The 21,179-nt window shown below is 33.8% G+C and overlaps 1 protein-coding gene, 1 long non-coding RNA gene and 1 pseudogene across 2 annotated transcripts in view; 2 read left to right on the forward strand and 1 right to left on the reverse strand.

The window, feature by feature from the left end:
* LOC131947567 (S-phase kinase-associated protein 1-like) overlaps positions 1 to 4,818 on the forward strand; it is a 5,546-nt gene extending 728 nt beyond the window's left edge. Inside the window, exon 2 of the mRNA XM_059308813.1 lies at positions 4,597 to 4,818. Coding sequence (XP_059164796.1) covers positions 4,597 to 4,818 — 222 coding nt within the window. The remainder of the gene's footprint in view (positions 1 to 4,596) is intronic.
* A 9,091-nt stretch (positions 4,819 to 13,909) lies between these two features.
* LOC131947560 (uncharacterized) lies at positions 13,910 to 14,512 on the forward strand. The gene is made up of 2 exons (XR_009387907.1): positions 13,910 to 14,016; positions 14,296 to 14,512. It is a non-coding gene; the product is annotated as an uncharacterized LOC131947560 (long non-coding RNA).
* A 2,907-nt stretch (positions 14,513 to 17,419) lies between these two features.
* On the reverse strand, positions 17,420 to 17,720 carry LOC131947568 (S-phase kinase-associated protein 1-like; annotated as a pseudogene).
* Positions 17,721 to 21,179: the final 3,459 nt, after the last annotated feature.

Below are 21,179 nucleotides of genomic sequence, written 5' to 3' on the forward strand. Positions count from 1 at the left end.
TAACTAATTACTGTAGCTTCTAACTGTTGATTTTACTCTTCAAATAGTGTAGGCGAGATAATTTCATGTTAAAATAGCTAATTTTTGTTGATCTAAAAGCGATTCAGTTAGTGTTCGATACCTTTTATTTTTATTTTGCACGAAAAGTTTAGGACTGTTGCATTCCATTTTTTTCCAGGTACGAACAGCGGTGTATGCTTTACAAAGATTGAACAGCATTTATGCAAAATAAAAAAAAAAATCATACACTGCATAAAAACTTACTCTAAGATGTGTGTGCGTGTGCGCATATGTGCGTTTGCGTGTGTGCGTGTCTGCGATTGTACGCTTGCGTGAGTGTGCGTGTGCGCGTGTATGTGTGTGCATGTATTTATTAAGTTTTATTTCTTGTGAGCACTTTCATTGTGTACATAAATACAACAAAATGGTTGCTCAAGGAATTATCTAAAGAATAACTCTTTTGTTTTAAATGTCCATTTTCTATCTAATTAGTCAAATGTTAAATTTTAATTATTTCTGAAATTAAACAATTCCAAGTATTAAATAAAAATTGTCTGTATTGCAAAAAATTAAGCGTTATCGGCCGTTCTCACTCTTTTATTTCTTAAGTGAGATGTCATTAAAATATGCAATCGATAATATTGATATAACCCAAACTGGACATAGTTCAACTCCGCTAATTCAATATTTAGTGATACCGACATAATCATCACCCCCTCCCACACCCCATCCCCTGTGGTGTTGTGGTAGTTCACTCTAATTGAAAAGGAAACATTATATTATCAACATTTTTTTTCAATTTTTTATTTTTTTTTATTTTACTGTATTATGCTCACAACTTTTTTAAGTAAGTTAAGTTTCATTTGGAGTTCTGTTAAATTGCTTTGTAGATCTATTCTCTTCATCCTTAGAGCTTTGACAACATCTTCAACAAGATGAGGATGTGACACTAATTTCTGAGAAATGTCTAATGCCTGCTGCTCAGCTGTTGGAATAATTCTGTTACCCTTTTCACCAAAACACCACTGTTTTTCAAGTCTTAGTACATTAACTTCCTTTTCAACAGCGCTGATTTCCTGATTAGTTGCTTGTAGTTGAGCTTCTTTTAACTTGCAGCGTAGACTGTCTAGAACAGGGGTCGGCAACCTTTTGAAGCGGAAGAGCCAAAAGTTACAATTTTCAAATATTTCCCTGGTTTTAAAGAGCCACTAACATTTTTTTTTACTTCAAATATTTTATTTTTTATTAAGATTATTAGTATTTGTTCAAGGAGCTGGAGAGCCGCATCTTGATATCAAAAGAGCCGCATGCGGCTCGCGAGCCGCAGGTTGCCGACCCCTGGTCTAGAATCTAGATGGTAGGCCTATTCTACGTTTCATTAATGGGTGTCACAACAAACAAAAAAAATAAATTACCAAATAGTAAATGCTGAAAAGTGAACGTTGTTTAGTCAAGAGTTTTTTTATTTTTAATAGAAAAAAATATCTTTATTTTTCTAAGGGTACCATGAAAAAAATATTTCAAATTTTTACACATTTACAAACTTAGAATAATATATTTTAACCAACACATACATTGCAATTTATTAAATTAATAGTAAAAAAATTCTTTATTTATTATTTTAGAACAATTTAATCTACTGCAGTTGTATGCAATTTTTAAATATGAAGTTTTAAGTTGTTTCCCTTAACTTCTAAATCACAGAATCTGAAAAGAAATATATTTCTAAACTTTCTATTTTCAACAATGCAATAGGTTCTAAAACTTTAAAAAAAACCTTATAAAGTGTACAAGATTGCCTTAAAGTAGAGTTCCACTTTAAATTGGATGTTTATAAACAATAAACCTTTTAATAATGTTTCTAAATATCAGTAATGGAAGAAACATTATACATTAATCATAATTACTCTCATAACATAAAAAAAATAATGATAAGGCTTACAGTTTATGTAATGGATAAGGAAGAAATATATTTGACAAAAAATGAGTTGTGTGATATATATCTCTATTAACCTAAGCACAATAAAGATGGGCGGGTCCTTTAAGTTCATTTTTACTTCTTCTTCTCTTCTTCTTCTTCTTCGTTCTTAATTATTAGTGTTGAAGGGGATCGAGATTTATCTGCCAGTGGGCATCTATAAATAACGTCATGCTTTTTTGATGACTAACAAAAGACCAGACCCTCACCCCTAAATGACGGCATTTATTAATTATTCATAAATCTTCAATTTATTCATGTACCAATAATATAAAAATGCACTAATTATTTGTACATGGAGAAAATCCTGCTTGAAAAGTTTAAAACGAAAAAAAAATGCAAAATTATTTGAAAACGCTGACGAATTTATAACATTTTTATAGCAAAAACAAATTTGATAATTTGGTTTAAATTTAAATGGGTGTATTTTGGTAGTTTCTTCACGTGATGATGTATTGTTGGTCTCTGTTATAATTTAAAGTAGGAATCTACTTTTCTGACTTCTATTTTTTTAGTGGGGATTTGGGTCTATAATTTTTGTCTTTTGTGTCGTTTGCTTTGTCTGTGTTGGGTTTTGGTAAAGTAGGCTTTGCTGAAATATGTCGCAATTACCCTATTCCCTTTCATGTAGGCCTATATATTTTTGTGCGACGCATAGTGCCTGTCTGTAGAGTATCAACTTTAAAAGTTTGATGACATTCTTTAGTTAGTCCGTCTTGTCTAGATGCTTTACTTTAAGCCATCGATTGTTTTACCTAAGTCTTGCATGGCTAGAGGGTCGATAATTTGGTCTTGATCTTTGTCTTTTAATTTTGCTGTGGATTTTATATATTTGTCTTGGGTTTCGTTGTTGGTTTCGTCTTTATAAATGGCAGCTAATGGCAGTAATCAGTGAAGCGTGCCTGATTTTTGTCCAAGTCTGCGCCGTTGTCGTGTGTTATGATTTGTATTGGTTTAGAATGGGCGTGTATTTGCTATAATATTATGTTGTGGTGTGAGGGCTCTTCACTTCCTATTGTATATTCTCAACAACCATATATATGTGACAGGTGAAGAAACTATGTACAATACTACACCACAGAAATAAACCATATCCGGCATATATCATACACGCGACTTATGTGCTTTATGTCATAGATGATTATATACACAGGACTATTGTATTCTCTGAACTAAATATTAATACATCGCCTAAAACATATTCTATTTATTGTTTTATCTTCTGATTAACTTTCGCAAAGGATAAGCAATTTATTTTTTTTTAAGTGTAGTATACTTACATAGGCATAAAACAAAGTAGAAATATTTTATTTTTTTTTATTTTCAGCTTTACCTTGTAATCTTAGCATCTTAAATATACATATAACAAAATTATACCTATGCTGTTACAAACTATGGTTAAGTATATACATGTCACATATGTTTGTATGTGTTGCGTTTTTGTGTGTGTTTAATTATGTATACATTTTCGAACGAGGAAAAAAACACCTAAATTTGATAAAGACTCAGTCGACTGTGACCTCCTAAGGTCTTTTTGCTTTATTTATATTTAATCTCCTAAGTTATGTATTTGTCCTTGGGAGAATTGTTAGTTCACAGGTTCATATCGGTCAACTGAACTCTGTCACATCAGGTGATTGTATGTTTAATCCCTGGCAGAACCTCAGCCAATGATCTTGCGACCGTGAGTTATTTCCCCTAAAATTGAATGCTATTTAATCTCGGGATTTTCAAGTTCAAAGGCAGCCAGATTGACCTTTGGACCAGGAGAGTTGTGCCGGTGGTTATGTGTGCCACTTTTTCAGTATTGTTATTTTGTGACATGATTAACACCTTTTGTATAAGGTATTGTGTGGCAAGTTGTAGTATTTCAACTATTTTGTTCTGGTGTATTATTGCACCTTTTTGATTACTTCGGTGATAGTTTGGTCCTTTATTTGGATTTCTATTGTTGTAGAGGCAATACGTCTCTTCTTGGTTTTTTGTGGTAATTATGATGCCATTCAGTTGTGTGAAGTATTGATCTTTATTGGTGTATAATATACTAAGCCACAGCTGTGATATATTGTGATTTTCTCAAACTATAAGTTGGAGTTTTTGAGTTTATTTATTGTACTCTTAGAGTCTGTACATTTTGAACTTACCTAGTGTCATAATCTTGCACATTTATTAAAAAGGTATTGGTAGTTTAAGTCTTTTTGAGTCTCTTCGATTTGTCGTGTTTTACCCCTAGACAGCATTAACGAGCTCACGGCAAAATGTTGGGATTCCATTAGAGTGACTTCTATCGGTACCATACCAAACGAACCTGGAGTGTCCGCTCCCTCCGCGGCTGTCGGAGAGGGGTCCATAACAAGTGAGGGCTCGACCGGTATTTTGATTTATGTGCAAGTTTGGCACTAGTTTGAGTTTGTGATCTAGAGTTAGGTCAGAAGTTCGAATAAGTTGAACTAGTTCTTGAGTAGTTGTTTTTGTTATCAGTTGAAGGTAAACATTGTTACTTGTTAGCTATGGAGGCTTTGTTGTTAAGTCCTACTGTGGAAGCAGTTAAGAACTTAGGTAGGAAAGATTTGGTAACAGTTGTCAAATAGTTAAACCTGGAGTATACTGTTACGCAGACCTCTAGGGTGTTGAAGGACAAAGTTATTGTCTACTTCATTAATGAAGGTATGTTAGACGAGAGTCTCCTTTCTGAAGTTTTGGCACGGGAAGTGAAAATTGTTGATAGGGAATTAGAGGCCAGACTAAAGTTAGAAAGAGAAGTTCAGATGAAGAGGTTAGAATATGAGTTTGGTATTATTGGCAGTAGTTCGAGGTCAGGAGGTCCTTCTCAGTTGTAAATTAGTCCCTAAGTTTGATGAGTCAAATCTTGTTGTATTTTTTAATACATTTGAGAACATGGCCGAAAGTTGTCAATGGCCTAGTAACGTAGTCACAACGTTACTAAGCACTGTTTTAATTGGAAAGGCTGCCACCACATACCAGGCACTCTCTCGCGAAGTCCAGTCCGATTACAAAAAGGTCAAGGCTGCCATTCTGAAGGCTTACGAAGTAACTCCAGAAGCCTACAGAATTAAGTTCAGGAACATTAGGAAACAACTGAACCAAACCTATGTTGAGTTCCTTTTTGAAAAAGAAAAGGTCTTTTCAAGATGGCTCCATTCTGAGAATGTCGACGACTTCGACAAACTCAGAAGTCTGATACTAAGAGAAGATTTTCTCAACGCAGTACCAGAAGAGATCAGACTACACATCTTGGATAACCGAATAACAGACATCAAAAGGGCAGCAGAATCAGCTGATACCTACGAGCTGGTGCATAAGAAGTCACAGGGTTCTGGTACCAAATTCAATCCGGTACTACCTCTCATCAGCAACAATCCCCCTGCTGGCCAGTTGCTGAGATATCGTCAGTCACCACAGAAACCCAGAGTCACAGCCAGGCAACGACTGATCTGCCACTATTGTTCCAAGCCTGGGCACGTCATCAAGAACTGTTTCCTGTGACAGCGAGACAACAGAGAGTATATACGAACATCATCTCGTAACGCTCTCCCCCATCAAGCAAGTCCAAAGGTGAACCTCGCCCGTAGTGATGACACTACACCATCGTGTCCACAGGGAGATAATGAAGTGCCCACCACTTTCGTCCAGTCATCTTATGACTATCCTCTTCACCAACCGGTTACATCAGCAGCAACCAATGGTGAAGAATCGAGAACTGTTGGCTTCACGTCATTCATGACAGATGCTGTCATCAGCAACCCTGGAGATCCAGCATCATCGCGGAACATAGTTGTCCTAAGAGACACTGGGGCTTCTCAGTCACTTTTGCTGAGAGACTCATTGAACATTGCACCAGAAACCAACACCGGTGATGTCACCATCATCCAAGGAGTGGGAGCTGAACCAACCATAGTTCCACTACATAAGTTCAACCTGAGACATCAGCTCATCCAAGGAGATGTCATCCTTGGGGTGATCGACTCCATACCTGTCCCAGGAGTACACTTGCTCCTATGTAACGACTTAGCGGGAAGCAAAGTCCACCCCCAGAAAGTTCAGAACCCGTTCTCTACAGACCCCGACGGTGAAAATGAACTGTTCTTTTGGCCGAGAATGCACAACGATGACACCTGTTATTGCAGACATTGTAAGAACTGTCAATTGGTTGGGAATCCCAATCAAAATATTCCCAAGGCCGATGAAACCGATTCCTGTGCTAGACGAAGCATTTAACAAGATTACCAAGGACTGCGTCATCGACTTCCCAAACCGGAGAAAGAAACAACTGGTTTATCGTGTAAACTCACTAACTCTTTCTCCCCAGCTAAGTTTATGTTATCTATAAGAATATCTAATAAATCTGAGGATGCTACTCATGATAAGTTAAAGTCCCCTAAATTGTTAAATTCCCCATTTTTGACCCAGTTAGACCATCTTGAACATTTATCTTCTGATGAGAAACAGAAATTATCACAGGTAGTTAAAACTTTACCCTCCATTCTTAGGGATGGCTGGTTATTATAGACGTTTTTGTAAAAACTTTTCAGCTGTTGCCGCCACTGAAAAAGAAGCATTAGCTTTAGTCCTGTCCTTACAGCATTTTGATGTTTATGTCACTTCCTCAGTAAATCCAGTCATGGTATTTTCTGATCATGATCCTCTTAAGTTCACTACTAAGTTGGGCAGAATAACAACAAAATTTTGAGGTGGTGTCTATTTTTCCAAAACTTTAATCTGGTTATTTCCCATTTTAAAGGAACTAATAACATTGTAGCTGACTGTTTGTCAAGAATGTAAAACAACTTTTGATGTTCACATTGATCTTGTGAAACTTTTTTGGTTAGTTATAACCATTTTGCAAATGTTATGGTTGATTAAACTGTAGCCTAGTGGCTGGAGTTCCAAGCTTTCAATCAGATCAGAATTGTACGTTTTTTTTAAATACTGGTTACCTGTTGAAAATGCCTGTTATTTTCAAATGAACTTTATTTAAAGGTGGTTTTGTATTATGTGTATTAAGTTAGTATAAAATGTATCACATTATTCAGTTGATGTTATATTGGGAGATTTAAATAAAGGAATTAAGTTGTAAGTTTCCCACATGTTATATCCAGATGGATATGTTACTATTATCCTTGCATAAGGAGCTTTGATGTATTCTTAGTTTGGGAAGGATTATTCCCCTTTGGTAAATTGTAAAAAGGTGAATTGTTTCCCTTTAATTTTTAAGGATGTTTTTTCCTGACATAGAAATTGTGTTAGTTACTATAATTGGACATTTTTTATGTCAGATTTGTTCCATATAGTGATTGCCATTTTTGTGAAACTAAAATGCCTTTCTAAAAGGGAGGGGATGTGACCTACTTAGGTCTTTTTGCTTTATTTATATTTAATCTCCTGAGTTATGTATTTGTCCTTGGGAGAATTGTTAGTTCACAGGTTCATATCGGTCAACTGAACTCTGTCACATCAGGTGATTGTATGTTTAATCCCTGGCAGAACCTCAGCCAATGATCTTGCGACCGTGAGTTATTTCCCCTATTATTGAATGCTATTTAATCTCGGGATTTTCAAGTTCAAAGGCAGCCAGATTGACCTTTGGACCAGGAGAGTTGTGCCGGTGGTTATGTGTGCCACTTTTTCAGCATTGTTATTTTGTGACATGATTAACACCTTTTGTATAAGGTATTGTGTGGCAAGTTGTAGTATTTCAACTATTTTGTTCTGGTGTATTATTGCACCTTTTTGATTACTTCGGTAATAGTTTGGTCCTTTATTTGGATTTCTATTGTTGTAGAGGCAATACGTCTCTTCTTGGTTTTTGTGGTAATTATGATGCCATTCAGTTGTGTGAAGTATTGATCTTTATTTGTGTATAATATACTAAGCCACAGCTGTGATATATTGTGATTTTCTCAAACTGTAAGTTGGAGTTTTTGAGTTTATTTATTGTACTCTTAGAGTATGTACATTTTGAACTTACCTAGTGTCATAATCTTGCACATTTATTAAAAAGGTATTGATAGTTTAAGTCGTGTTGAGTCTCTTCGATTTGTCGTGTTTTACCCCTAGACAGCATTAACGAGCTCACGGCAAGTTGTTGGGATTCCATTAGAGTGACTTCTATCGGTACCATACCAAACGAACCTGGGGTGTCCGCTCCCTCCGCGGCTGTCAGAGAGGGGTCCATAACACGACTTACAACACACAGTATACATTTCAAATTGAATATCCGATGACAACAGGCTACTCTTACTATATGAAAAAATACGTACAGAATGTGTAGTTAACATGGTTACATTGCTAACCGTTCACGCCTCCCCTAGCACTAGTACACGTTTAAATCTGACAACTTACTTATATATAAAATGTTATGCCTGTAAGTTACAGCTTTTGCCTTGTTCTATCCCCCCGTCACCCAACCTATAACTCCTTTACAAAAAAAAAAAAAAAAACATATTCTTTTTTACAGTGAGAACACTTTAAAATTTTACAATAAAAACATCAAACGTCAATATCTAATTCTAATCATACGAATAACTTAATGTATAATTTGTGTCGTTGCTTACGACAAGCATTACATTGGTAACCGTTAGTTATTATTTTGATACTCTTAATGTTGAGAGGGCAGATAGTGAAACATCAACTACAAGGGTTAAGGTTATGTTCGTGTGTTAAAGTAAGATTGGTCTCGTAGGTTTAGTATATTGACATTCAAATTATGTATGTTTGGGCATGTGATTTAATGTCATATAATAACATAACTGCTAGAAATGTGATTTGTCGTTTATTTAAGTTATGTGTCCCCCATGATACATGAGCTATAACATATTTAAAGGTAAAAAATAAAAATAAAATAAAAAAACGTTTTAATAATAAGCTTTTATGTAATAATGCACTAAAAAGTAGAACATAAATTATACACTACTATTTAAAAAACTATAAAGAAAAGCGTGGGTTTCGTCCTAAACATTAGACAGTACTATTTAAATTACTTTAAAGAAAAGCGTGGATCACTTTAGTATCTATTGGATGCTTTACTAATATTTAGGAAGAGACCCCAGTTGTAACGATAATTAAATCTACAATGAAGTTATTCGTTACCGATAATCACGCGTTAAAAATGTTGACAAAGCAGAAACATGCAGGCAAAATGTATACGTCACTATTTGAATTTACCTAACAGTAGGGTAGTTACTTTAATGGTAGTAAACAACTAAAGGCGTCGTGAGGCGGGGGTGGGGCGGTTCGGATCGCACCGGTGACACCTAGAGTTAAAAAAGCAATTTTTAAATAAAAAATTAATAATTCCTACAAGGGTATAGGGGAATGAAATCAGCTAAATATAGAAAAACAAAACAATGCTAGATTCAGCTGTATTGATAACCGACATTTTATACATATTGTCACTATTAACTGTGAACACTTTAAAGGTTGCCAACCCCTGGTGTGAGAGATATGGTTATCAAAAGATATCCTGTATAAATACATATTTGAAACTATGTGAGTTTTCCAACTTGTTAAAAAATAGTAATCATACTAATTAAATGTACACAATGTAAACAATTTCTTTATCTTAATAATTATTTAGATGATATATCACAGTATGATCACAATATATTCATGTGTATAAAACAACGCCGAAAAAAACAGAAGATTAGCGTTTCATCTCTTACAATGTGCTGTAAAAATCATAACTTATAATTAGGTCACTGCCTCTTTGCCTGTCCGAAAGCCTTGTCTTAACATTATAATTATCATATAGTCCCGAGGATAAATAACACAATTATCTATACAGGTTATACACTAAGCTAAGTACGTAACATAAATCAAACACGAACTACAAGGTAAATCAAACGTGTCTCTAGTTTAACCGTTTAACCCTTACATCAAATGTAAAACAAAAATTCTAACTTGTAAACTTTTCACATAAATATTATAACTGAGCATTTCTTTAACACCAAACTTAAATAACAAAACAACCAAACGCTAGAACCAAAACCAACACTAATCCTAGATTTAACTTAACTCTTAACTCTGTTCTCTAGGCCAGGGGTCGGCAACCTGCGGCTCTTTTGGTCTCAAGGTGCGGCTCTTCAGCTCGGTGCACAATTATTGATAACGAGCCGGCCCGCGGCATAACATACGCCGCTATTTAGTTGTTTCTAAATTTCAATAATTCATAATTTGTGAATTCGACAGTACCAACGCTGACACTGAAAATATTTCTTTAAAACACTATAAGTAGCTCGTTAAGGACCATAACCCCCCCCCCTTCCTTCCCCCCCCTCCCCCCCCTACGTTTAAAATCGTTGGCTCTGCTTGTAAACATTTAGAGTGAACACAGCTCACTAAAACCATGTAGGGGTGGGGAGGTAGGGAGAGCGTTTGCAGCTTGTTTTCTAACGGCTCGAAGAGGAGAATTATATATATAGATTGTTTTATTTTATTTTTAAAACTCATAAAATTATTAGTCTGCAACACTCGGTAATAAACGATATAATAACAAATAAAAACAATAAACACTCGCTATTCTATTAGAATATTTAGTTACTCCCTATTTCAATGTACTTCCTTGTTTTCTAAAGCTGAGTTATTTAAATGTAAACAATGCCCGTGTTTGGATCATATTTATCGAGGCACTGGTTACCTACACTACCGCCTACCACCGTGGCGTGTTGTTAATCACTCACCGCCTAATTGTCGAGAAGGGAAAGTGACGCTCTCGTGAACCCAATTACACTACCGCAGTGGCGCTGAGTACGTCCCCTAGCTCGGTTTAATCATCTTATGTCGTATTGTAGGGTGCTCCTTAAAACTAAGATAAAAATAAAAGTTATTGTAACAACATGTATTCTTTGTTGTTGTGGGTTTCATACAGGAACACGAGCAACAGTGGCAACTTGAAATGACAACTTTATTTACACTATGTACAGATAAATCCGTGGTACATCCATATTTGAAGATCAACTGATATAGGTACAAATAATAATCACGACTCCAAGTCATGGAGACATCTTACATCCACTGCCATCGTTCCAGTCCCAAAATCCTAGCACACAACACCCGTTCACCTTTTGCTCTCCCTTTTATTCACTCCTTTCTCTCCCCTTACGTACATGAGCGATCTCACCCAAAAACATGGAAAAACACATGACGATCGCTCAACAGTCCTTCCGCTAGCCAGGTACTCTTCATTCATGCAACTTCATGTAAAACACAATAATATAAACATATCTAATTATACAGTCTGTGACACGTCCCCCCTTCAAATAAAATTTTGTGTAACAAAATTTATAAATACAATATTGGTAGGGCAGGACCATGTGCCAGACAACAAAAATTTTTATACATCTCAAAAACATGGAAAATACATTCTTTGTAGATTAATGCACAAGCATTATGTGTAATATATTCAAATATGAGAAGGAAAAACATTTCAATTACCCAGTAATTGTAGTATAAACAAGATCAATGAGTTTAGTAAATTACCAAACTATAATACATAGTTGAAATTATCAAAGACTTGATTCAACTCATAATTTAAATAACTATATCCTATGTGGTAAAAAAAACTTCCTTATCATCAAGGCATGTTATTACGACGCATGATTAATATACTTTGTTGTCTCCCCTAGTTGACCCATTACAGACAAATCTAGGTCACAACACAATCACATTCTTGCCTTACACAGGTATTGACTAATACACAATACATCATTGAGACTTCCGTCTTATTGTTATGCGGAATAAATAGTCTCTAACTTTTATTTATTTACTTTATTCACTGTTAATTAATAGTATAGAATAGGTTTAACATAATACAGTTTACAATCTTTTGAAATAGTACACAATTTATATTACTGATACAAATTGTTTGATATCCATATATTACAGTTACAGACTGTATAATATTAATAAACTGTAAATTGATAATTTATCTTAGCATCCTCTATAGCATGAGTAATCGTTCTCGTGCAGTTGACGATGACCTGTATGCAATCTCTCCCTCAAATTGTAGCTTTTAGCTGTGCTACCATAATCATTTCCTTGATTTCGTTTAACTTCATTTGTTTTAATATTCTCCTCTGGTTTCTGAACAACGTCAGTAGTTATCTTACTTTGTGTACGTTCGTTTGGTTCATCAACCAACTCAATATAAATATTATGGCATTGCTTTGGCCTCTCATAATATGTGTTGCGTCGGTAACTTCCATTAGTATACCTATTCACACTTTTGTTATTCTGATTTGAACTTGATACATTATTTCTTAAATTACTGTATTTCTCACATGACTTTCTGTGTACATAATTGTTTCTTCTCTGATTTGCCAACCTATGCCAACATTGATTTTGGTAATGACCTGTTTTTCCGCAGTAAAAACATCTAGATTTTGGCTTCTTATAAACATGGTGACTGTATTCATAGTTTGCTAAATTTCTTTTTCTTTCATTCTGTGCATTAATGACATTAATGACATTCTTATTAACATGGTGACTGTATTCAAAGTTTGCTACATTTCTTTTACTTTCATTCTGTGCATTTTTATTAACATCGTAGTTTGTAGATATTTTTTCATCTTTCTTAACTTCCTTGTGCTTCTTTATTGATTCTAGTTCACACATAAATTTCTGGGTTAATTTCTCCATTTCTTTGTTAAATTTATCCTTGAGTTCTAGTATATCTTCTTTATAGTTTGACTCCAATTTTCGAAGTAAATCTTCAATAGGTACGTTCTCTTCATTGTGGCTTATTAAGTTCACTGATTCATTAATCATCATTAGTTTATCATGATTCCTGCCATTCTCCGATGGACTTATTAAATCATCACTGCCATTCACTGATGGGCTTATTAAATCATTTTGACTGCCATTCTCTGATGGACTTGTGATACAACTTTCAATAATATTCTCGTGTACCTGCGTATCATTTAATAAAGAGTCAATCTTAAGACATTCTAATGTATCTGTCACCTTTAAATCATTAGTAAGTTCAACCTCTGTTTTTTCCTTGGGTTTCAATTCTTCCTGGACTATGTTACTCTGTTCTTCATTCCAAAGGTTGCCAATATTTACTTCTTCAAGTTCTGCTTTAAATTCTGTCTGTTCACTTTCTAATTTTGGTTCATTTGTGTCTGTTATAGCTTTCATTTCTAATAGTTCTTGTTCATATGCTAGTTCATGTAGGCCAACTTGTTTTTCCATAGTATCAGCCCTTTTATCTGCTCTCTGTTTTCTGTTTCTTTTTTTCCGCTTTCCTTTTGGTTGTACAGTCTCTTCTACTTTATCTAATTCTGAAATGTCTTCTTCTTTATGCATGTCTGTAATAGCTCTTGATCTATTACACACTATTTCTATCATATCATCTAGTTCTCTCAATACATTTCCATGAGCTCGTCGGGGTTGTTCTGGTACTTCGTCCCATGCTTCTTTTGCTTCTTCTATGTCTTTTTCAAGTCGATTGGTTGCCCAGGCTATCTGCTTATTCATCTTCTTAATGCCTTGCGCCCTCGCTAGTGCTAGATATTCTTCAAAACATGACATTTTGATATATTTTCTATGACATAAAATATAAATTCATTAGTTGACAATAGATAAATCGTCCCCTCAGTATTATCTTGTTCTAACTACAAATTTTGATTTTTTCGAAAAACTCGACCCTATGATGTAGAAAAGCACTATGTTCAATCTCCACTTATCTACGTGACTCTAAGTCATCTGCTTCCTACCAAACTTTTCAATTTCACATTGTTCTAACTACAAGTTGATGCATTTGGCCAGTATAATCTTGTTCTATGTCAGTTTTATAATATGATTCTGTTCTAACAGTATATAATCTATATAAAATTAACGCATAAATTTTCATTGGATACGCTAGAATTATAATGTTCTATGTCCGATTCTGCCAATGAAATCAGCTGTTTAAGTCATGTGACTTGTGCGTCGTTGATCAAAATGGCGGCGTGTGAACACCTTTTAGTCGATTTTGGTTGTCATGCAAATAAACTGACTGAATTACCAGATCCTGAATCGTAAGTATATTTATCTTTTATATGTTGTCTTAACTGTGTTATTTTACACATATTTAGTTCAAAGTTTGTTAAAATATCTTAATTAATAATAGGCCTAATATTGTTAATGTATACCGTAGTATACGCCTATACTAATACTAATTGTATTGTTTAGTAGTATAGTAGTTTAATAGTATCTGTAGGGTTTACTTTGTATTTATATTATCAAAATCATAATGAGGAGGTGTTCCAATATATGGATGTAGTACTGATGTAGTCTAGCTTTATTTCTATCCACAGAGAAGTGTGAAAGAGAACAATAAAAACAACAGAGACCTGGTAATGCAGTGTCAATGATATGGGTATTGGCGCTGCCTGTAGTCAAGTTGCGCAGCATCATTATGAGAAAAGAAACAGTGTTTATGTATATTCTCAATATTCAATTACAAGATTGGTTGTTTTTGAATTAGGGAACTGTGTATATTGTGTAAAATTAATACATTATTTTTTAAGCTAATTCCTGAGATTTGCATTTATTGTATTAATACTTTCATTCCAGTTGTATCACAAGGCTGGGGGCGTGGTGTGATCCGCACGTGACGCCATTTAGAGGGCGACACCAATGTGAAAAACACTAAAATTTACAGTCAATATAATTCTTTATCCAGTTAATCTTAAAATAAAATTATAGGGTAGAGGGGTGACACAAAACCAAAAATGTAAAATTGTAAGAGGGTGGAGGGTTGACACCCTCAGTTGCCACACCGAGTGTCACCCTAACTAGACTCGCCACTGACTAAATCAAATTATGTTAATGTATGCAGATAACCCAAAGTTACAGAATAAACTTTACATTTTAATGCACAAACCCACTTATAAAGAACACTTAGAAAAGAAAAGCCTGAAACATCTCCCAGTATACCGGAGTTTACAATTCAGTCGAATAAAGTGGGCTCCCTAAATTCAGCACAAAAGAAGAAAGATTTGAAAAAAATGATGCCCTACATGCCAGAGATTGACAGAAAATTTCTAAATTACAAAGCCTTTAACAGTACGTTTTTAAAGCACTGTCGGCGAGTGTTATTTTTGCTTAAACTGTTTTGATTATAAAAACAAAGTTTATGTATTTTCTCAATATTCATTATTACAAGTTCTTGTTATTTTTTTATTTTTTTTATTTTTTTTTTAAACGGCTCATGGTGTAGAATTAAAACATTAAAATCTATTGAACCTATCTATTGACTTGCGAATTCATTTTATTAATACATTAAATCAAAATTCTGTATGCAAAAGCATACTTACAACTTAAAATATTACTTGTTCTGTAATGTAGTGCAAAAAATATTTTTTGCACATTGCGGTAATCAAAAATATGAAAGTAAAGACCGGAAACAATAGGATAGAAAACCAGAAGACATTGCTCATACAAAAAGTAGATAATACTTCTAGAAAAGCTATTATAACTGCCTAAAAAACACAAAATTTGACTTAGAACATTATACAATTTTTGAAACCTGATCACTTTCATCGTATTTTGTTCTATCTCAAAAGTGAAAAATAATTATTATGGTCTTCTAATGGTACATAAAGTAATAAAAATAACTTGGATGCTCATTGCTTAATGCCCTTTAACATTTTATCTAAAAAAAAATTAATTGGAACAGTTTAAATATAAGAATCAGACCACATGAAACTTCAGATGCGTTTTTCTCAAAACTACATTTTGAGAGATAGAACAAGATAATACTGGGGGGACGAAATGTTAATTAATTTACAATACCCTTTCTTGTATTCTGGCTTTGTTCAGTTGATTAGAGACATCTAGTAATCCAAGAAAAGTTCATAGTACATATATAGTACAAAAATAGTTCACTTTGTTGATTCCAAAAAGTTGAAAAAATTCAAAATAGTTCTAGTAGCCTGTTACAGAGTAGAAATTTGTCCAGTTTTAGATAAGACATCTTTAGGAACAGTTTAGGAACAGTTACAAAAATAAACTTGATCTGCTAAATCCAAACAGTAGAAAAACTTGAACAGCTAATCCATATAGAAAAAACTTGAACAGCTAAATCCAAACAGTAGAAAAGAAACACTAAGACTTGATCGGCTAAATCCAAACAGAAAAAAACACACAGACGATATTTACTCGACATTGGTGAGACAATATCGAATAAGGTGATAAAAATTATCACGTTGATGACTTGACTTGAACAAAACGTCTGACTTGACTACAGCAACCCTTCTGACTTGAATGTAGATAGATGACTTTCAAGAACTTGACGTACTTGGTAAACAGTGGAAGACCACAGACTGTAATATCTCCATTTCTGACATATGTAGCACCAATTCTTCAACCACTTGTGACATCATAAGTAACAGTAATACAATGTAGCAACATCACTTTATTGCCTCCACTTCTGACACCATATGTAACAGTAGACGCCCACTTCTGACACCATATGTAACAACATGTATTCTTTGTTGTTGTGGGTTTCATACAGGAACACGAGCAACAGTGGCAACTTGAAATGACAACTTTATTTACACTATGTACAGATAAATCCGTGGTACATCCATATTTGAAGATCAACTGATATAGGTACAAATAATAATCACGACTCCAAGTCATGGAGACATCTTACATCCACTGCCATCGTTCCAGTCCCAAAATCCTAGCACACAACACCCGTTCACCTTTTGCTCTCCCTTTTATTCACTCCTTTCTCTCCCCTTACGTACATGAGCGATCTCACCCAAAAACATGGAAAAACACATGACGATCGCTCAACAGTCCTTCCGCTAGCCAGGTACTCTTCATTCATGCAACTTCATGTAAAACACAATAATATAAACATATCTAATTATACAGTCTGTGACAGTTATCAAACATTAACGGAATCGCTTCATGATCAACAAAATGTAGCTATTTTAACATGTAATTAGCTCACCTACAATATTTGAAGAGTAAAATCAACAGGTAGAAACTTCAGTGATTAGTTAAAGTTATAAAATTAAAAAAAAAAAAATACCAATCAAATAGAGTTTTACATCAACACATTGCAATAAATACATCTTCTTTCGATGCTCCGACCATTTCTTGTAAGAACTTCTTATAGAGTAAATATCACACGTTGCTTTCCTATAGTCATGTTGTTCTAATTTTAGAATGTACAGTATGTACGTATAGTATTAGCGTGAGTTGTACTACGGCAATGCTGTAAATGGATAGAGTTAATTTTTTTTTTTTAGTTACTTCCCATCTAAATATTTTAAAATACATATGGGAAACCATTTTGAACTATTATATCAAAATTATATAAAATCGAAACCCCAGTTGTAGTAAAACAATTTTGTAAATCCTTGTTCATTTTATTTATTATTATTTTAACAAAATAATATTTAAAATGTAACAAACTTTCTAGTGTTAATAGTTTATTACACTAAGCAAGCCTTTGATATCTAAGTAGTTGGCAGCCAAAATCAACACAAACAAGGTGCCCTGGTCAACTTTAAGAAATTCTGCAAACATCATCTGTTCTTTTTTCTTTGTTTTCATCATCTTCAGGTGGTGGGGGGTCATCCCAATGGAAGGTACACCATTGAATTACCTTCTTTAATATAGCAGCATTAACATTAGGTAGTGGAACAGGTTCATCTTCATCCTCATCCATACCCAAATCTTCTAACATGGTTTTAACAGTGACAGATTGTTTAGCAATCTCCACATTTACTTATTTTACAATTTATATTATATTCAAATGTAACATTACAAATAAAGTGTGATTCAATGACAGAAGGGTATTATTTTTTTCTCTTTTTCAATGTTACATTGTCAGAAAATGTCAATACATGTTGTTTTTTTTTTTTTTTTTTTATTTTTTTTTTTTTTTTTTTTTGGCCTCAGATATGTAATTTACAGCGTCAGTTTGCCTTGTCAATTTCGCTTGAGTATTACAGTTTTCATCATCGGCTTGTGAGGACTGATACAGATTAACATTCTTAATACTTCCTTCTGACTCTCATTCATTTTAGATGGTTTACATAATATAAAACGCCTAATTACAATTTTGTTTTTAAACGTGAAAATGCAAATGTGTAATTAAATGGTGATTCAATGGATTGTTTTTATCGCCATGGTGGTTTTAGGGGGTTTTGGCTTTAAAGTGTAGATGAAAGAAATTTGGGATAATAAACCGGTAGTGATCTCCCCTAAACTTTCTCGAATATTCTTATATAAAACAACAGGGGATGGTAACTGGGGATATAGTTATGATTTTTAATCCATTTTAAATACTTAAACTTTTAAAAATAGAATAGAATCTCATAAAAAAACATTGCGCACCAAGCAAACGCCGAATAAAAACGCGTATAATAGTGCGCAATATTATTAGTACTTTAAAAATTTACATTAGTTTTTTGAGAAATCGGAAGTAGCGTAAATTACTACTTCCAGTCAACGGAAATTACTCAAAATTTAACAGAAGGTAGAGAATTAGATCTTTTACTTACATGTGAAATTTCATTTATCTATCTGAAATAGTACTCAAGTTATAGGCTTTTGAAAAATTCAAAGTAGGAAAAGTACCACTTCCGGTTATCGGAAATCGCTCAAAAGTTGATACGGATCTACGATTTTGATAAAATACTTATATATGAAATTTCATCAACCTAGCTGTAACGGTACTCAAGTTATCGTGTTTACACACGGACAGACACACAGACACACACACACACAGACATACGGACAAGATTGCAAAATTATGTTTTTCCGTATCAGTGAGGTGTAAAACGTCGAGATTTGTAAAAATCTCGATTTTTTTTTTTTGCACGATTACAATACTTTCTCTATACTACGTATATACGAGAAAGTAAAAAACCAAACATTATAAATACTACAGAAGCCGGAATATTTTCAGTACAATCAAACACTTAAAATCAAACATTCTTCATTTTCAAACATATCTATAGCTGTTCTTCCACATGTTTTAATCAATTTATTTTAAATGTATTGATGAAACACAAATACATAAATACGTTTTTTTTGTACCAGCCAACAACCTAGATGCTGCGAGTTGACGCCAAAGTTGAAAGTTAAAAAAAAAAATGTTTACTTTTAAAATGATTTCGATTTGTAAATTTTAAATTACCAGGGGAGACTACACAACAATATACTTAAAAGTCCTTAAAAATATACATTTTATAGATTATACTCAAAGAAACGTGCACAAAATTGTAATTAATATAATTTTTAATGGAATTAACTAAATATAATGATATTTTATAGTAAAACAAGTTTTTAACTTTAAAACAAATAGAATGTTTTCTTAAATAAAAAAATTAAAGCCTATAGTTTTAAAAGGTAAAATAAAATTTATATAAGACAAATTTATATCAAACAAGGTTTGCTCCAACTTATTTTTGGGATTTTAAGTGGATAATAGATTCACCTCAGCAGGTACATCACACAGCACAGGCTTTGACGCTTGGCTTGCCTTAAACCAGGGGTCGGCAACCTTTTGAAGCGGAAGAGCCAAAAGTTACAATTTTCAAAATTTCCCTGGTTTTAAAGAGCCACTAACACTTTTTAATTTCAATTTTTTTTAATTTTTTTATTAAGATTATTAGTATTTGTGCAAGGAGCTGGAGAGCCGCATCTTGATATCAAAAGAGCCGCATGCGGCTCGCGAGCCGCAGGTTGCCGACCCCTGCCTTAAACACACACAGTCACCCTTTCCACGCCTCTTCAGACACATCTACCCCCTCCCCCTCTGTCCACTTCACCCTCAGGCATGATAACCCCACATCCCCCTTAATTGTTCCAACGACCCCACCACCCACCCCAACATCAATCTCGAATATCTATTCATTTACTTACTTAAAGTTCTAAATCTTGCTTCTTTCCCCTCATCTTTCACACAGCAACCTTTGAAAACTCAATGCGACCAGTATATAAATAAACACTCTTTTAACTGGTCAACATATTTTGTTTCCCTACAAAGAAAATGCTTCACTGTCACTTTGACCCCCCCCCCCCCCCCCCCCTCCTCTTCGAACAATTTCCTTTTCACTCCCCACCTGGAGTCCTGACACTTTCTTATGACCTTCACCCCTTCTACTGTTATCCCTTTCAATTTTTTTTATAAACACTTACATGACTTCATATAAATATTTATTATGTACATTTGCAAAACATTTCGCTTTAATTTGATATTCGAAATTACGAAAAAAAATTGATTCGATGTTCCTGGTTTAAATGCAAATAAAAGTATTATAAAAAAAATATCACACGTAAGAAAATATTTTGGAAAATTATGTACAGATATAGACTAGATCTAGTTGCGTTATCCTAACTAAGGTTTTAGTTACATTCTGCATAAAGTGTCCAAGTTGATAGTTTTACTTTTTCGATTTTCTTTTGTTTTTCCTTTTCTTCTTGTATTTAATAATGTACCAACTGTAATTACATCAATACAAATCAATTATGTATTAAATATTCTACTATGTAAATATGTCACCACATATATGTTTGATGTTAGTTGTTTTAATTGAAAAAAAAAATTGATCTAAAATAGTTCCATTTCCTTTACATCAGATCAAAGTGTATAAGCTAGCATAGGTCTAGAATATATGGAGCTTAATCAGTCGTAAAATGAGTTGTAAGTCTCTGTCTCTCTCGCTTAAAACTCATTATGGCGTTAGCCAAGAATAAATATTAATTTTGAACTAAATTTAATTCTTGTGAACATAATTTTTCCGTTGAAACAAACAAACATGTAATCCCATAGCCGTGTTCCCACTTCTTGTCTTTTCATTACAAACTTTTGCAAGCATCTTTGTAATCCAACTAGCAACATCACCAGGCAGGCACTAGATTGGAATCTCCAAGGAAATAGAAAATTAGGTAGGCCTATACAAGCTAGGAAAATATTAGTTGTCGATAAAGCAGAAGCAGTCGATATATCAAGGACCTGACTTGGAGGAATCACCCACAACCGGTGATGATGGAATAGTGTGGTTGCGTCCCTTTGTACCACAATGAATGATGACGATTATAATTGGATATTTCACGGCAATCCAAAGCACAAAACGTATCAACTAGCTCAGTTACATAAATTGTTTTTTTTAGTATTCTAAATTGTATTTTTAGCTTCAAAAAATTTGTAGCTAATGTATCATTATACACT

The sequence above is a fragment of the Physella acuta genome, unplaced genomic scaffold, assembly GCF_028476545.2.
Source record: "Physella acuta isolate Inbredline_101_S28 unplaced genomic scaffold, ASM2847654v3 ptg000600l, whole genome shotgun sequence".
Classification (NCBI taxonomy): Eukaryota; Metazoa; Mollusca; class Gastropoda; family Physidae; genus Physella; species Physella acuta.